Source organism: Mirounga leonina, unplaced genomic scaffold (genome assembly GCF_011800145.1).
Source record: "Mirounga leonina isolate KUSES-001 unplaced genomic scaffold, KU_Mleo_1.0 Mir_91, whole genome shotgun sequence".
Classification (NCBI taxonomy): domain Eukaryota; kingdom Metazoa; phylum Chordata; class Mammalia; order Carnivora; family Phocidae; genus Mirounga; species Mirounga leonina.
The window spans coordinates 33,121,902-33,138,460 of record NW_023270839.1 but is presented as its reverse complement, the minus strand read 5'-3'; the positions used below and the strand labels follow the sequence as shown (position 1 = coordinate 33,138,460).

At 43.6% G+C, this 16,559-nt stretch overlaps 1 protein-coding gene across 1 annotated transcript in view; it reads left to right on the top strand.

Annotated features, from left to right (window-relative positions):
- ALDH1A2 (aldehyde dehydrogenase 1 family member A2) overlaps window positions 1-16,559 on the top strand; it is a 94,178-nt gene that overhangs the window by 69,356 nt on the left and 8,263 nt on the right. Inside the window, exons 8-12 of the mRNA XM_034994214.1 lie at window positions 10,997-11,099; window positions 13,011-13,195; window positions 14,581-14,745; window positions 15,382-15,539; window positions 15,855-15,929. Of these exons, the coding sequence (XP_034850105.1) occupies window positions 10,997-11,099; window positions 13,011-13,195; window positions 14,581-14,745; window positions 15,382-15,539; window positions 15,855-15,929 (686 nt within the window). The remainder of the gene's footprint in view (window positions 1-10,996; window positions 11,100-13,010; window positions 13,196-14,580; window positions 14,746-15,381; window positions 15,540-15,854; window positions 15,930-16,559) is intronic.

Genomic DNA, 16,559 nt, shown 5'->3' with positions numbered 1-16,559 from the left:
CATTTAGTATGGTCGGTCTTTTTAATTTTAGCCATTCTAATAAATCTATAGTGTTATCTCAACATAGTGTTTTTTAAAGTGTATGTGTGTATATAGTATATATCTAGCTTGGGAACTTTTGACTGTGCACCACATTTATTTAAAATTTTTTTAAATTATAGAAGCCCATTTGAAAACATTTTGCTACAAATTTATTTCATAAATACATAATTAATGCCAAGTTCCACCTGATTACTCATTAGCTTTCTGAGTCTGTTTTCTATGACGTGGGGAGAGTGTGACACCTACTTTACAAAGTGGTTGTGACCATTAAACTAGGCAACATCTGCAGAAGATCCTGTTAACACAGTTACCCCATTACTGGCTTACAAGTGATTCTTCTGGACTGTGAGTTGAAATCAGACATTGTACATATTAATTATCCTTAACAGTGTTTGAAATTAGGTAATAATCAGTCCAGACCTTATCATGAGATAGATCAACAAACATACCATGTGGCATAATTGAAAGTGAGTTCCTGCAGTTTTTTTAAAAATTAAACAATTTTTGTTTAAAATTAAAAAATTAAAAAATATTAAAATATTTTTTAGGTGATCTTGGTGCATCACTTGGGGGTCCTTTCCCCTTATTCTTAGGATCCTGTGCATGTATGTGCATTATAGATAGGTAGTTGCTTTTATGTGGTGTTTCCACTGCACATTTTTTACTTTTGGATTCTGGCCCTCCTCCCTATAATGTTAGTTTCTGAAGCGGAGGAGCTAAAACACTGAGTGCACACATATTAACAGCTGTGGTCCTGGAAGAGAATAAAGCACCTGCTTTGCAGATGGAGAGCCTGAAAGACAGGCTGTTTCCCATACTTACTGTTTTTATGTTAGCCCCCATTTTAAGAATTCAGTTTATTTAAACTAAAAAACAATTCACCCTTTTCTCCTACTCCCCACCCCTGCCTCTGGTAACCACCAGTTTTGTCTCTGTATCTATGAACTTGTTTTAGATACATATATCTGATATTTCTCTCTCTAGATAGGCATGCATATATATATATATATATGTTTGTATATATGTATACATATATATACACATACACATATATAAAATATATTTATTTTAGATTCCACATATAAGAGAAGTCATACAGTATTTGTCTCTCTCTGATTTATTTCACTTAACATAATGCCCTTGAGGTTCATCCATGTTGTCACAGAGCACAAGAGTTTAGTATTTTTTACGGCTAATATTCCATTGTGTACGTAACCACAGTTTCTTTATCCAGTAACCCATTGATGGACACATAGGTTTTTTCTGTATCTTGGCTATAGTAAATAATGCTGCAGTGAACATGAGGGTGCAGATACATCTTTTCGAATTAGTGTTTTTTTCTTCATCTAGATAAGTACCCAGAAGTGGGATTGTTGGATCATACAGTAGTTCTATCTTTAACTTTTTTAGAAACCTCTATACTATTTTTCATAATGGTTGCGCCAATTTATATTCCAACCAAGATTGCCTAAGGGTTCCCTTTTCTCCGTGTCCTTGCCAACACTTGATATTTCTAGTATTTTTGATTCTAGCCATTTTGACAGGTGTGAGGGGATACTTCATTGTGGATTTGATACGGATTTCCCTGCTGATACGTGATGTTGAGCATCTTTTCATGTGTGTGTTCGTCATCTGTATATCTTCTTTGATGAAGTGTGTTTTAATCTTTGTCCATTTTTTACTGTTCTGTTGTTTTATTGTTGAATTTTAAAAATTCTTTGTGTATTCTGGATACAAGTCCATTGTGCTTTGCAAATATTTTCTCCTAGTCTGTAGATTATCTTTTCATTCTCTTAACAGTGTCCTTTGCAGAGCAGAAGTTCTTAATTTTCATGACATCCAATTTATTGATTCATTAATTTTTTAATTTTCTGGATCAGGCTTTTGGTGTCACACCTAAGGAATTCTCGCCTAGCTTAGTATCACAAAGATTTTCTCTTATATTTCCTTCTAGAAATTTTATAGTTTCATGTTTAACATTTAGGTCTGTGATCTGTTTTTATTTAATTTTTGTGCATGTGATAAGGTGAGGAACTAAGTTCTTTTTTTAAAAAAAAAATGGTGATAATAAGAGTTCGAGCACCATTTCTTGAAAAGATGTTTTTTTCCTACTGAATTGGCTTTCTGCCTTTCCCTTTGTGTTTTAGATGTCCATATTTGTATGGGTCTTTTTCTAGATTCTGTTCTGTTCTGCTGATCCATATGTCTGTCCCTTCACCAATACCACACTATTTTTTTTATTGCTGTAGCTTTATATAACATAGGAAATTCTTTATCTTAACGGGAGAACATTAAAAACTAAGTATGTAGTCTTCAAAGATGCACATCTTCAATGGAGGGACCTGAGAGAGAGAGAAGGGAGAATTTGAGAAAAAGAATGAGGCGGAAGATGACCCTGTGAAGAGTTTTGCTCTTAGGAATACTCACAATAGTGAGCTAGTAGAGCAAATTTCACTGACTTTTTCTGACGCAGTCTCTATTTGATATTTCTGTCTCTAGAGAGGCTTGCACTCACTTGGAGGGGAACCACTTCTGTGGCCTCGGGAGTATCTCCTAGTTTCTTCTCTGGAACGATATCATTAACAGACAGTGGAAGACCTGAGGGAGAAGCATCTGTCTAGAATATGGAAGCCAGCTTATAATTACCCATGTTAATGGGGGTGGGTAGAGAATTTTCACAGGCAAATCAGATGAGCCCATAATTCCCAGACCCACTTTAAGCTTGCTCTCATCAGGTTTTTTACTTCTTGATCCATCTATTCTCATTTAACTTTGTAGGCTTCTTGGGAAATTGTATAGATTCTTCCAGAGGGAAGAATTTGGACATGGCTCTTGGTCTGATTACCCTAGGGAGAGGGGACTTACTGGGACATCACAGAATTTCTGCAGCAGTAACAAGAAGCTTATTTGAGGTGGCTGCTTTCCATTTTACTTTAGCAAAAGGCCTTTGAAAAACAGAGTTACGCAGATTAAAGATGGGATTAATTTCTCCTTATACAGCGAAATACATAAGCAATGCATGTAAATATTTACTAAGTGAGTTTTAAAGGGCTCTTATAAACACAGAGTCAATAAACAACCTCAACCAAGTGCAGGAAAGCAGTTTGCACTTTGCTTGGTGTGGTGTTTTCTTTATTCAGTTAGATGAACAAACCATGATTTCATCTAGTCAACAAGATAGTCGAGAGACCATCAAAGCAAACTACAGGAGAGTCCAGACTGATTCGTGCCAAACAAATGTTTGTAGCTAACAGCTGTATTAGCACTGAGTCGAATTCACGCAGCCGGGGTCCTCCTCTCACTTCCTAAGCGGGAGGAAGGTTATGTCGTATAGTGCGGACGCCCCCGCTGCTGCTGGAGGCAGGGATTGGAGCAGCTCTCTCTCTCTCTCTCTCTCTCTCTCTCTCTCTCTCTCTCTCTCGTAGCCGCACCACCTCTTCGTAGGTGGGGGAAGCAGCCTGCTAGAGTTTTAGCTATTTTTAATAAAAAGCTAATGGGCCTTTTCCTAAGGGTGTATGAGTCCACGAGTAAACCATCCGGCACGTGAATCAAAAATACCAGTTTGATGGGTCAAAGCCATTGGATGTACAGGTTTTAAATTCTCTTTTTTTCCTTTTCTTAACACTTAAATCAAAACTCGAGTACTGGAGAATAGGAAAAAGTCTGCTATGGCCTCTGCATGCTAGCCGAAATTATTTATTTATTCTGCAGTTGGTCCCTCTCCTTGGAGCTCGGGATGATAATAGGTCCCAAGATGCCCAGCTCTTTATTTAGCTCACCTGGTGAGTGGGAAGTGTCATACCTTGACTTGAGTACTCCAGGAGTCTTCCTATCAAAGCAAACCAAAAAATCAAAATCTTGCCTTTTTTATTTATTTTGAAATAAAAAGGGAGGGTCCTGTGTAGTTAACAAAAGGATGCTAAGTGTACCAGACAGCCGATCTGGACTATCTGTTAGCTGTGGATAGTGTGTTTGGCTGATGGGATTCTTATCCTAGTGGAGGGGACCTTATCCCCAGCAGGGCATCTGGAGCAGAGAAGCAGGAACCGCAGACAGGAACTGTAATGAGGCAGGAAGAACCAGGACAGGCTCCATAGGAGCCTGTCAGCAAGTCATTTCTGGACCTCTCTGGGTCCTCTTTTTTTTTTTTTTTCCAACTATAAAACAGGGGTAATTTCACCTCACTGAAACAACATGGAGATTAAATAATGTTTGTGAGAACAAACAGCACAGAATATGTGCTCAGCCAACAGTAACGTTGCACAACTAGAAAGGAGAAGCAATGATGCAAGGTGAGAGACAAGTGTGGGAGAGATGCCCTTAAAGATTCTTGAATCTCCTGGTTCTTAACCCTAGCAGCACATTAGAATTTCTGGGGAGGAGGCATCTGGGCGGCATAGTCAGTTAAGCATCTGACTCTTGGTTTTGGCTCAGCTTGTGATCTCAGTGTTCATGAGATCAAGCCCCGCATCAGGCTCCACACTCAGCAAGGAGTCTGTTAGAGATTTTCTCTCCCTCTCCCTCTTCTCCTTCCTGCTCATGCTCTCTCCCTCTCTCTCTCTCAAATAAATAAGTCTTAAAAAAAATGTCCTGGGGAACTTTTAAAAATAATCCAGAGTAAAACTACCAGAATCTCTGGAGGGAGAGCCCAGACATAGAAAAGTTTTTAAGCCCCCCAGGAACTGTGCGGCCAGTAGTAGATGAAGTCATCCCCCTCATTAAAAAGAGGAAATTTAAGCCAAAGGTAAGTACTGGGAGGCCCAAGATTATTCTGTTAGTTGTAGCAAAATACAACTACCTTGGACATAGGCATCCTGTATTCCAATCTCTCACTTGTTTCCCTAAAGCCCTCATGGTCTCTGATTTCCAGAGACCTTAAGAGCAGGTGTCATATTCGCAGGTGTCATATTCTGGTGTGGTTGCCAAACAAATCTTCCATATGTATGTCAGATAGACAGAGGGTCTCTCTGCTCACATTCAGTCTAGAAGACGAATATTAAACAAGAACGGGGTGAGAGTTTTTTTGGATCAGAGGATCAGACATGTAGGGAGGGTGGGTCTGGAAAACCAGCTTCACAGAGGAAGTAGCAGAAGTAGGTCTGGAAAAATGAGTTTATCGGTGAGCAAGGGGAAGAAAGGCCTTTTAGGCAGATGAAACAGCTTGTACAAAGAAAGAGAGGCATGTTCCAGGAAAGGCAAGTGGTTTCATGTGGCTGGAAGGGCAGGTGTGCGATGGGGGGCATGGGTCGGTAGTGGCCATACTGGCTTTCATAATCTGAATTTGACAAAGTTTGGAAATTGCTGTTACACTGAGATTAAAGGAACTGCTTAAATATCTTGGTCCTTTTACTTTCTGGTGGAAATCTGAACAGATTGATTTGGGCTATTATTTGTAGATATTTCAGAAAGACAAGAAATATCCAATTATGCATATTTTCAGCATTCCTGTTTCCATCATAGTCAACCAGTAAGCCCAACAATGAAAAATAAGAAAGGAGAGGAGGGAAAAAGCATAGAATCAATCTGTTTGAGGTTTAAGAAATGAAAATATATTCCAGAAAGCAGGCATTTTCAACCAATTTACTGAGGTGTTTCTGTTTTTTTTTAAAAAGGTAGCATATCTCTGAGAAAGAATCCACCCTTATTAATAGGTGTAATTAACTAATTAATAAAAAGAAATGTTTCTGAGCAAGAACCTCTCCTAATATGGACAATTCAGTAATTAATAAAAATTTTACCTAACTTCATAAATTCTGTTCAGGCAATAACAGCCTTAAATGAAGAGCAAAGAGCACATATGGGAAGGCCTTTCATGTGTTTTTTTTGTCCTGTATAACAAATCCTTTCCCTTGCAAAGCACCAAATTGCCTTTCCTGCCCCTGCTACATTGCCATGAACGTGGTCTGGTCCATTGTGGCTCTTCCAGGGATACTCCTCATACCAATCTTGAAGCCTATTCAAAATGAGGATGGGAGTCAGAGTTGCTCTGTGCCAACGTTCCTGCTGAGAGCAAGCCCAGTTCCATTATATGTGGGGGAGCCCCCCCTTCGCATCCTTGCGCCTGTTTGGGGTACCCAGATACAGCTGACTATGGGGAATGCAAAGTTAAGAAACCACATGACAGGAACGCTATCACTTACTCTTTCATAATGAGCTCTGTGCAGGAAACTAAAAAAAAAAAAAAATCAGGTGGTTCTATCATTCAGGGCAGCTGGGTACTTGTATGAAAAGCTACTTCTGCTCCATAAGCAAGAAGAATGCAGAAGAATTGTGGACAGACTCTCAGAACGAGCAGGAGCTCCAGGAGCCCCATATGTCTTTTTAAACTCTTCTAACTAACTCGAGTACCACGGACATTAACTGCTTGGCCTGTACCTTCATTCTGCACGTGAAGAAACTGAGGTTCAAGGAGCCAGAGTGGCTTTCCCACATTGCAGTCGGAGTTAGGAGCCAAGCCACAGTTTGGAGTACCTGGGTCTCCTGCCTCCCGTGGGCCAAACTGTAGTCTCCAAACCTGAATATGCTTATAATTAGCCAGGTTGTCAGCAATAAGACAGGAGATGTTGCCTGTTTTTATCAGAATAGGACTTGGTTTTATGAATCCATCCCTATTGACTTGACTCTTAACCCCTCACAAGGCCTGTGTGTCTTGCAACCCCATTTGTCTCTCCATGCTCTTCTGCCTTCTGACCCAGCAGCACGTATCCCCAAGGAACGCCCCCCTCACCGCTTTCTTGTCTTGGAAGGGCCAGTTAACCCCAGGCCTTTGTGTAGTGCCTGTATTTCATTCTTTCTGAACTTGTCTAACTCCATAGATTGTAATTCTGGAAACCTCTGTATGGGGTTTGTACAAGGAGTATTTTAGGCTAGTTTGCACAGGACCTATCATATTTTGTAAGCAGGCACGGAGTCAGTTCTCACTTGAACTCTTTGTTTTTAAACATTACTTTGCCCTGTTAAGAATCTCCTGCTTTGGAGTTGTATCTGTTCTCCTTTCCATCATCTCTTTTCCCATCTTGGTAGTGATCATGAGGAGTGCCTATTTGGCACTCACAGAGAGAATTCATGAGCAATAGTACATTCTCCGAAGTCCAGTTCTGTGCATAAGGACCAGAGTGCCCTGACCCTGGCTTATAACAAAGTACTGCAGAGCCCTAATCCCATCTGCTCAGATCTAATACTACATTCTGACCCAGGTTTTTCTCCCAAGTGGACCTCAAAGCTTCGCTTACTGAGCACCTGCTAAGTTTATAATGCAGTCCTCTTAGCTGCGAGTGCCCTCCGGGTGCAGGACTGTGCCCAGCATTGCACCTGACATGAAGTAGGAGAACCAGCAATACATGGTGAATGAAGGGGATCAGTGAAAACTGGGTTTTTCTCAGTGTCCGGTCCAGAGGCTGCTCCAGATGGGAATGGTTCTCCCGTGGCCTCATACATCCAGTTGTTTCTTTCTTTCTTTCTTTTTTTTTTTAAATTTTTGCTATACTGTTTTATTTTTTTTTTTAAGATTTTATTTGTTTATTTGACAGAAAGATAGCGAGAGCAGGAACACAAGCAGGGGGAGTGGGAGAAGGAGAAGCAGGCTTCCCACTCATCAGGGAGCCCAATGCAGGGCTCGATCCCAGGACCCTGGGATCATGACCTGATCTGAAGGCAGATGCTTAACCAGCCGCCCAGGCGCCCCCATCCAGCTGTTTCTTGAGGCCGAGCTGCAACTTGACCTTCTTCCAAAGATGAAGAGGAAAGGCATTATTCATCTGAGACTTGCCTTGCAATGTTTAGTACAAATTTGGTTTCTAAGGAAAGACTGGCAAAGCACTGACCCCAGAAAAATTATTCTTAGGTATTCTCTGATGACCACAGACTGAGGGAGGTTTTTGTATAGTTACTGTAGCCATGAAAATAATCACTGGACAACATTTCCTTGTGGCAAAAAACACCAACTCCTAGAACTCCTTTCATTAATGTCAGGGAGTAGGGCTGACAGAACCGTGATACCAGCTGGGCCAGCACTCCCTTTACCAGCCCCAGACATTTACTCAGCGTCTTACTGTGTGTGAAACCTGTGATTTCTCCATGCCTTCGCTTGTTTCTTATTTCTGTCACTCTGAAGGCCAACTGCTAGTTTTGCAGCTGATCGTGTGTGACCATCATCTGTATCTTCAAAAGGGGATATTCCTACTCACTGTGAAATCAATTTGGAGTTCAGGGCCAAGGTTTTGGTGGTGTGTGGCACGCTGCAGGTGCTCAGTAAATATAGAAAGGAAGGCAGACAGGGCAGAAAGTAGAGAGGAAGGGAGGGGCATAGAGCAAGTGACCCACCCCTGGCCCCTGGCGTCAGTCTCCCTGGGCTCTGATGGGCTCTACCAGCCACCTGCCGGGTAACCTGGGAACATCCGTTGGCTTCCAGCTCTTCAGTTTGGTCGCCTTTAACATGAGATAGTACCTACTCTGAAGGGTTTTTGCGAGACTTAGATGAGCTCATACATGCCAATGTCTGACACAGAACGACTCAGCAAATGTTAGGTTTTTTTTATTATAATTAATAATTTTCATGAATTCCAGTGGTTGCCTTTTTTTGAGAAAGCACTTGCCTGTTTATCTTCCTGGACTTTAAGATGAGTCATCATCAGTGAATATGGATTCCTCAGGGCAGAGAGAGCCAAGAACCCTAGAATTCCTCAGGACAACAGGCGGTCGCGGGGAATAGCCTGGTCGGGGACTCCCCACGGCGCTGTCCCAGCTGCCCTTGCGTGCAGGTTTCACGCTCGAGATCTCAGGCTTCAGTCATAACTTCCACCTGACTGCTATTCTCTTGCCACAACAGAGAGCCAGATTCTCCTTTCCATCATATACATGTAATTTCTTCCTGAAGAAGAGGGAGAGGGAGCATGTCTGCCTGAGAACAGGGCCTTTATTAGCCTATCTTCCCAGGGAGTCTACCTTGAGGTAGAAGACAGACAAGACAACCTGGCAAGGCGGGAGAGGGACCATCTGACTGGGGGGCTGATGCCCACCTATTAATCTTTAGGGTCACATGTTAGTATTTTTCAACCCCTTGGAAACTAGCGTTGTCCTGCAAATTAAGAAACTCTCTAATTCTAGCTCTTTCAGAGACATCACTGTCTTTCCCCCACAGGTTTCCTTAGAATGAAAGTATATTTTCCACGTTCTGTTTTTTTTTTTTTGCCATGAGGGAGAGTAATAGTAACATAAAAGCATTTAATCCAGTGAATGAGTAATATTAGAGGCTGAGGGAAGTCAGCATTTCCCCAATATTTTCCTGAAGCAATTGATATGCAGAGGCTGTTTGAGGGAAGAAGGGGAGACCTGCTTTGGAAAGTCTAGCTGCAGTAACTCCTTTTACAATCAGCTCCATTTCTCTGCATTGAACAAGGAAGCAGAGGGGCCCCGACTTCTCCTGCCTGTGTGTAGTTACCATGTGTGGGTACTTACTCTGTACCAGGCTAGGTTTTAAGGCCCAAGTACCTTCACTTAATCCTCAGGACAGTGGATTCTGAGGTAGATACTATTTTTAGCCCCATTTACAGAGGAGGGAACTGAGGCTCAGAAATTAATTTCCCAAGGTCAAACAGTTGGTAAGTGATAAAATCAGTAAAACTTCCAGGCTCCGGAGCCTTTTCTCTCAACCATGACTACACTGCCTGAGGAGTTATTAGCCCTACTTGAGGATATCAAGGGGCAGGAGGGGCTGAAATGTAGCATTTCTCTTCTCCAGGCTTTTAAAATCTTTTATTTTCCGTAGGATTCCAGGCAAAAGTTGCATTTTTCATCTCAACAAGAGCAAACTGCCCATATGGGCTCTGTGGGGACTTGGCATTTTCCATAAAGGGACCTCTACTCCATAGTAGAGTAGCACTCTGTTACAGCTCAGGTTCTCTGGAAGCAGTTGCTGAGACAGTTTGCCATGCTGATTATTTATGAGGGATCCCTGCTGAAGGGAAGTGGGCACAAGGGGAAACTGAACTGCAATGCAGGCCTGGTAGCTTCCGCCAACAACAGGCAGCATGGCGGCACATAGATTGTCCTCTGGAGCTGTCCTGTGGTGAGCTGAAAGTGAGGATCTTCGTACCCCTGCCACCAGTGGATAGGCCACCCAGGGGAAGGGGATCCTCTTGGGCAAGGAAACGCTCTTCATCTGAGGCCAACTCTGAAGGATCTGGCAGCATTTCTACTCACCGAGGTAATCAGTGTGTTCTTCCTCGAAGGGAGGCTGTAGGTGGTACATCCCTGTTTCCATTTGAACGCTTTCAGTTTCATTAGAAACACGACTTTACACAGTGGTAAATGCTATCTCCAGCCTAGCTTCTTGTTTGCTTGGCTTCTAAGTAAATAGGCATTGCACACATACAGACAGATCCTCAGCTGTCTGGACTCCTTTTACTTACAGAACTAGGCAGAGGCAAAGGTGTAACATCTGTATCTTCTTTGAACCATCTGATTAAAGTCATACCTGGCAGTTTTATAAATCCATGAAGAGTTTCTTTTACAGTCATCATGTCTTTCATGTGGAGCCAATTGGCCTTTTTTTTTTTTTTTTGAGACCAGAGTCCAGAGCTAAAAGCCACAGTACAGTGGTAGAAAACCTCTAGTCATATTTTGCTTGCCAGTTGCCTTTAAAGAAATCTTTCAATGATTAAGTTTCCAGATTAAACCCCTTTTCAGTGCTCTTTTCATCATGAAACTAAAGCAGTCTTCCAATTCACTTCCAGTTCACTTCCAATTAGACATTAAACTGCATCCCAATTGACTTGTATCTTGTCCACCCAAGTTGACCAAGTTGACCACGGGAGCTGCTCCTGCATTGTCCATGGGGCTAGTTTGCTAGTTTGCCTTGCAGGATCCATCCCTGCTGCCTCCCACCGTTGGCTTTGGCCACTGACTGTCTCAGCTGCAAGGTGTGCAAAACCTCGCTCCATTTCCTTTCTTTCAGGTTGGAAAGCTTATCCAAGAAGCAGCTGGAAGAAGTAACTTGAAGCGAGTAACTCTGGAACTTGGAGGGAAAAGTCCCAATATTATTTTTGCTGATGCTGATTGTAAGTCAACTACAGATCTCCTCCATGTCCCGGTACATTGCCCCTCGGTGCTCTCTTTTGTATCTCCACTTTTGACAGGACACTAAGAAAAAGATCTGTGAGGCTAAGAAGAAGCTTCAAGTAGAAGAACCTGGACCCTTCCTCCTAGAGGGCAACTAGTTTAGTATTGGGGAAGAGCACTTGCCAGTTGATAGCTGAACAGAGTGTTTTCTAGACTCTCCTGAGCTGCTTTGACTCTGTGGCACTTCAGGCCAGGATAGAAGAGCAGAAGGCCTGCTTTGTGCTGTGTAGTGGAAAGAGCAACGGTCTAAGCCTCTCAAAACCAGAAATATCCTCTCTTTGCTTAGATTCAAGAAATCTGAAAGTTCTCAACGGTGTCTGGTGGCTTTGTAGATCATTACAAAAATTCTAGTTCCCTAGCCCTGCCAACATTTTCCCAAACCCACAACCCCTCCTCTGTTTAGTACCCCCATCCTCTGCTGCTTCCATGACTGAGAATGTCGATGCACTTTGGTCAGTTGCTTATACCTTGGAGGTAGGACCCTATGGCAGCATGGAGCAGTAATCTAGGAAACCCCATGTCCAGGCAGGATGCCCTCTAGGCCATTCTGCATCGGTGTGGTCCTTCTGTTTTGAAAAGCTTTCCAGGGAATAAAAATTCAAAAGCTCTTTTGGACCCTCTTTTTCTTCCTCCCATCCCACCAGACAGAGCTGCTTTCCCTTTCACTACTGGGAGGTCAGAAAACAGAAAGCGGATTGCTTGCCTTTCAGCCCCAACTTGGAGCCCATGAAGAATAAAGCATCAGCGTCATGCTGGTTGTCAGAGGGATCAGAACTGTCACCCTAAATTTCTCTTGGGGAGTAGGTCCTCCATTGACACGACTGATTGACTGATGCGTGCCTGATTGATTCAGTCAGTCATTTAGCAACCAGCACACACTATTTGCTAGTCCTATCTTGAAGTGGAAGCTCTGAGATGAAAGTTATTGCTGCTATACAATTCCAGTAAATGTAGAGAAAACTTGGTATCTTTCAAGAAGCTCCATTTCTGTTAGAGTTTAATTCACCGTAATACTAATTAAACATACAGCTATGAAGTTCTGTAGATCAAGGATTGCAAGTTGGCAGTCCCTAGACCCAACGCAGGGCATACATATGTTTAACTGTCAAAATGTCACACAGCACTTTAAAAAATAAAAACTACACATTAAAAATCCTGATTTCAGGGGCGCCTGGGTGGCTCAGTTGGTTAAGCGACTGCCTTCGGCTCAGGTCATGATCCCAGGGTCCCGGGATCGAGCCCCGCATCGGGCTCCCTGCTCTGCGGGAAGCCTGCTTCTGCCTCTCCCACGCCCCCTGCTTGTGTTCCCTCTCTCGCGGTCTCTCTCTCTGTCAAATAAATAAATAAAATCTCGGAAAGAAAAGAAAAGAAAAGAAAAATCCTGATGTCTGTTTTTTCTTAAAATCGGAATCTGGCAACCCAGGGGCTTACATTCATGCACAGTAACAGCCAAATGCAGTGGCTTTCCTTCTGAGTCTCCATCAGATTGTTTTCCTGGCTGGCCAATTGATACCACTCCATTATCTGCCTGCCCCTTGGCACGTGGAGCTTGAGACTCCCGTTCTAGATGGTGTGGTCCAGGCCCTCGTTCTACAGAAGAAGAACGAGACGCAAAGACGTGAAGTTGTCCAAGGTCAAGGTCACGTAGCAAGTCACGTCAGGCTCTAGCCAGAACTTGTCCTAAACTGTGTTCTCAAGCCACTGCTGTCCCCTGTGCCGCCTCCTCACGGTTCCACTGTGCGGTGAGCGCGGCATTAGACCCGGGGCTCCGGCGGGGGAGGGGAGGGGGCTGCATGGACGGGCCCTCCGCGGGTGAATGGTGCTGAGGACAAGGCTGTCTCCTCTTGCAGTGGATTACGCTGTGGAGCAGGCCCACCAGGGAGTGTTCTTCAACCAGGGCCAGTGCTGCACTGCTGGGTCTCGCATCTTTGTGGAGGAGTCCATCTACGAGGAGTTTGTGAGAAGAAGCGTGGAGCGGGCCAAGAGGCGCATCGTGGGGAGCCCCTTTGATCCCACCACGGAGCAGGGACCCCAGGTAGCGAAATCATAAACATTCCCTTTCTCCTCGTAGTATTAGTATTGGGGAAGAGCACTTTCCAGGGCGAGCGCCGGACACTCTAGTGGGACCCCGGAAACAGCGTCCTTTTCCCGCCTCCTTGCTCTCCCATCTGGGCTTCGTGGCTGGAATTGGAGCTGGTGAGGCATTGCTTATTCCCCAAGCTTCCCTTTCCCTTCAGAAATGTTATCTCGGAAACATTAAGGAATTAAAGTTGCCTCAAGGCTGCTTTGGACTCCGGGGGTAAGTGGGAGTCTCTTAGCTCTAAGGAAGGACCTGAGCATGACAAGATGGAGGTTGACCTGAGAACCCACCAGTCCTCACCACTGGCCTTCAAGACATCCCTGCAAATGCCACGGTCAGGGAGAGTGGGTATCTCTCTTTCTCAGAAGCCCTGTATCCTTTCATCCGTGGCCAAGGAATCTCTCTGCCAAACTGGCCTACTTGTGGCTTGTAACGTGTAGGGAATAGAGGGCTGTCTACTTGTCCCCCTGCTGTATGGTTGTCTCTTACTCTGTAGGCTTCATGCAGTGCCGTGGGGAGGGCCACAAAAGTCCCACACTATCTGGCTCTGCACGTTCTCCACAATCACCAAGGTGTATTTCTGGATAGAATTCTGGTCGAATCTTAAACTGTAGATAGAGTCTGGGAATTTTTAAAGGATACTTGGATCAGATTGCATCTGAATCTCTGACATATAGGTCTTCCCGATAAGAAACATCTCCTAGATTTGGGGACCATTTGAGAGATGACTGATGTTCTAGCCGAGTAATTCAAACTTAAGTGAATTTAGGTTTTTGTATTTACCATCATAATTGAATGATGACTATAACTTGGGGGGTGGGCAAGACTAACCGTATTTTATGGACTAGGAAGCTGGTCCCTGCTCTTTATACTTAACCCTTTCCTCTAGAGGTGTAATAGGAGCTCCATCAAAAATAGACCCCAGCAGGATTTAAAGCACCATGGAGCTTACCTATTGTTCTCATCTTTTTAGTATCAGTTCAACTTGGTGAACTGTTCATTTGGTTATAGCGGTCAGTTTTTCCCCATTTAGAAACCGCGTTTAATCAATTAGCCAGTTTCTCCATCATTTAGAAACATTGCCTAACTCTGCATCTGGTACTTCTGACTTGGCCCCATCATCCGTGCAGTGCATTTAATGGAATTCTCGGTATATCGGATTAAACATACAAAGTGACCATTTTTTCGGAGAACAGTGCCTAAATGGCAGCAGTCCCCTATGACATGACCAGATATAATGGAGCTTTGAAAAAATCACAAGTGAGAGATCCTTGAGTACACACTTCTTTCTCTTTTCATAGAAGACCTTACATGGAGTCTTTAGGAAATTTCTCTTGCAGATTGATAAGAAACAATACAACAAGATCCTGGAACTCATCCAGAGTGGTGTGGCCGAGGGTGCCAAGCTGGAATGTGGAGGCAAAGGGCTGGGCCGAAAGGGGTTTTTCATCGAGCCCACCGTGTTTTCCAACGTCACCGATGACATGCGCATTGCCAAAGAGGAGGTATCAAATATGGGGTTCGAGCGGAAGCCGTGCCTTTCTTGGGATGGCTTCCAGAGCATTTCTTGTAGATGATATTCTAGCTCTGGCTCTTTATATTTGATATACATTCTGTAACAATACACATGTCTGTGCAAATCCTGCTTTCAAGAAAATGTTAAATCAGAAGGCAGGCAAGCTAGATGGAGGCAGGTCGTGACGTGCTCCTTGACTGCAATTATTATTAGCCAAGAGGACAATCATAACAGCCGATCACTGGCCTTAGTAATATGCTAGTCACAGGTCAATCCTTCAGACGTGGGGTTACTAAGCTGTCCGCCGGGAAGGAGAAAGCATCCAAGCCACCTCACGTTTGTGCAGGAGGGTGACCGGAGCACCTCAGCCAGCAGCTGTTCTGAGGTCTGGGGCAGTGGCTGGGGAATCACAGAGAAGGCAGCATTGGTACAGACCGTGGGATCTGGGGATGCCAGGGAGGATGGAGGAGAGGGGGCCTTAAATGAACTCTAGAGTTAGACTCACATAATCCTGTTCTGGCAAAGTTTGAGCAATTTTACAGTTCTGTGCTACTAAACTTAAATGTCACTTAAATAATGAAGGCAGAGCAACAACCCCATGTTGGCTCACACCGTTTTGTTGCAGATCTTTGGACCTGTTCAGGAAATTCTGAGGTTTAAGACTATGGATGAAGTTATCGAAAGAGCCAATAACTCAGACTTTGGACTTGTAGCAGCCGTCTTCACTAATGACATCAACAAGGCGCTCACAGTGTCTTCTGCAATGCAGGCTGGGACTGTTTGGTAAGATGAGGGCCAGCCTCATGGTTCTGGCCATAACGCACACCACTGGCGGTACTCGTGATCTCTGGAGTGTGGGTCATAAGCATATCCTCCGGGGGGATGGGGAAGACGGAAGGCAACCAGCCTTCGCCCTGAAGAGGGATATACACTCCTTAATGGCTAGGTCAGGAGATCAAAGTCAATTTTAAATTCTAAATATTTCATATGCAAAAAGGGGAATTAGAAAATAAAACTTTTAAAAGAACTGTTATACTGAGGGGACTACTTCTGTGCAAGCAGAATTCACACTCACGGTACTATGTTTTCTTTTCTTAGGATCAATTGTTACAATGCCTTAAATGTCCAGAGCCCCTTTGGGGGATTCAAGATGTCTGGAAATGGGAGAGAAATGTAAGTGTCCAAAGTTGCTGGTGCCTGCAGAGAAACGGATTACAAATACCAGCCTAGAGGAGTATGCACACAATTGTTTAATTCTCTTACTCTCATCCATTCATTCAGCAGTTTGTTAAGCACGTACTTCTATAAACGAAGCACTGTGCTACATGTCACAAAGATGAATAGAACACAACTCCCTTCCCTTACGTGGGAATGGATAAAAATTTACTATCTATTTCACAAAATCAGGGCTGCTTTTTTGATAGAAGTGTGCCAAACCTCTTGCAAGTACAGAGGAAACAATCCATGGAATTTGCGTGTTGGGGTCCGAGAAGACTTCACAGAGCAAATCACGTTTCAGTTTGTGAGGACCAGTCTTGCCATGTAGAGGGAATAGCGGGAACCAAGGCGTGAAGGTACAACAAATAGAGAACATCAGGGATTTGGTGTGTTTAAAACAGAGGTCACCATCTGCCAGCCCAAGGACAAATCTGGCCTGCAGAAGTGTTTCACTTTGCCCCACATTTTAAAATCCTTAACTGGCATTCAAAAATGAGGCTTTCCATAAAATCTGGATTTCTTGCTTATTTTCATTCCTCCATAGCAAAATTGCTGCAGCTGTGAGCTCTAGAACTCGCCTTCTTC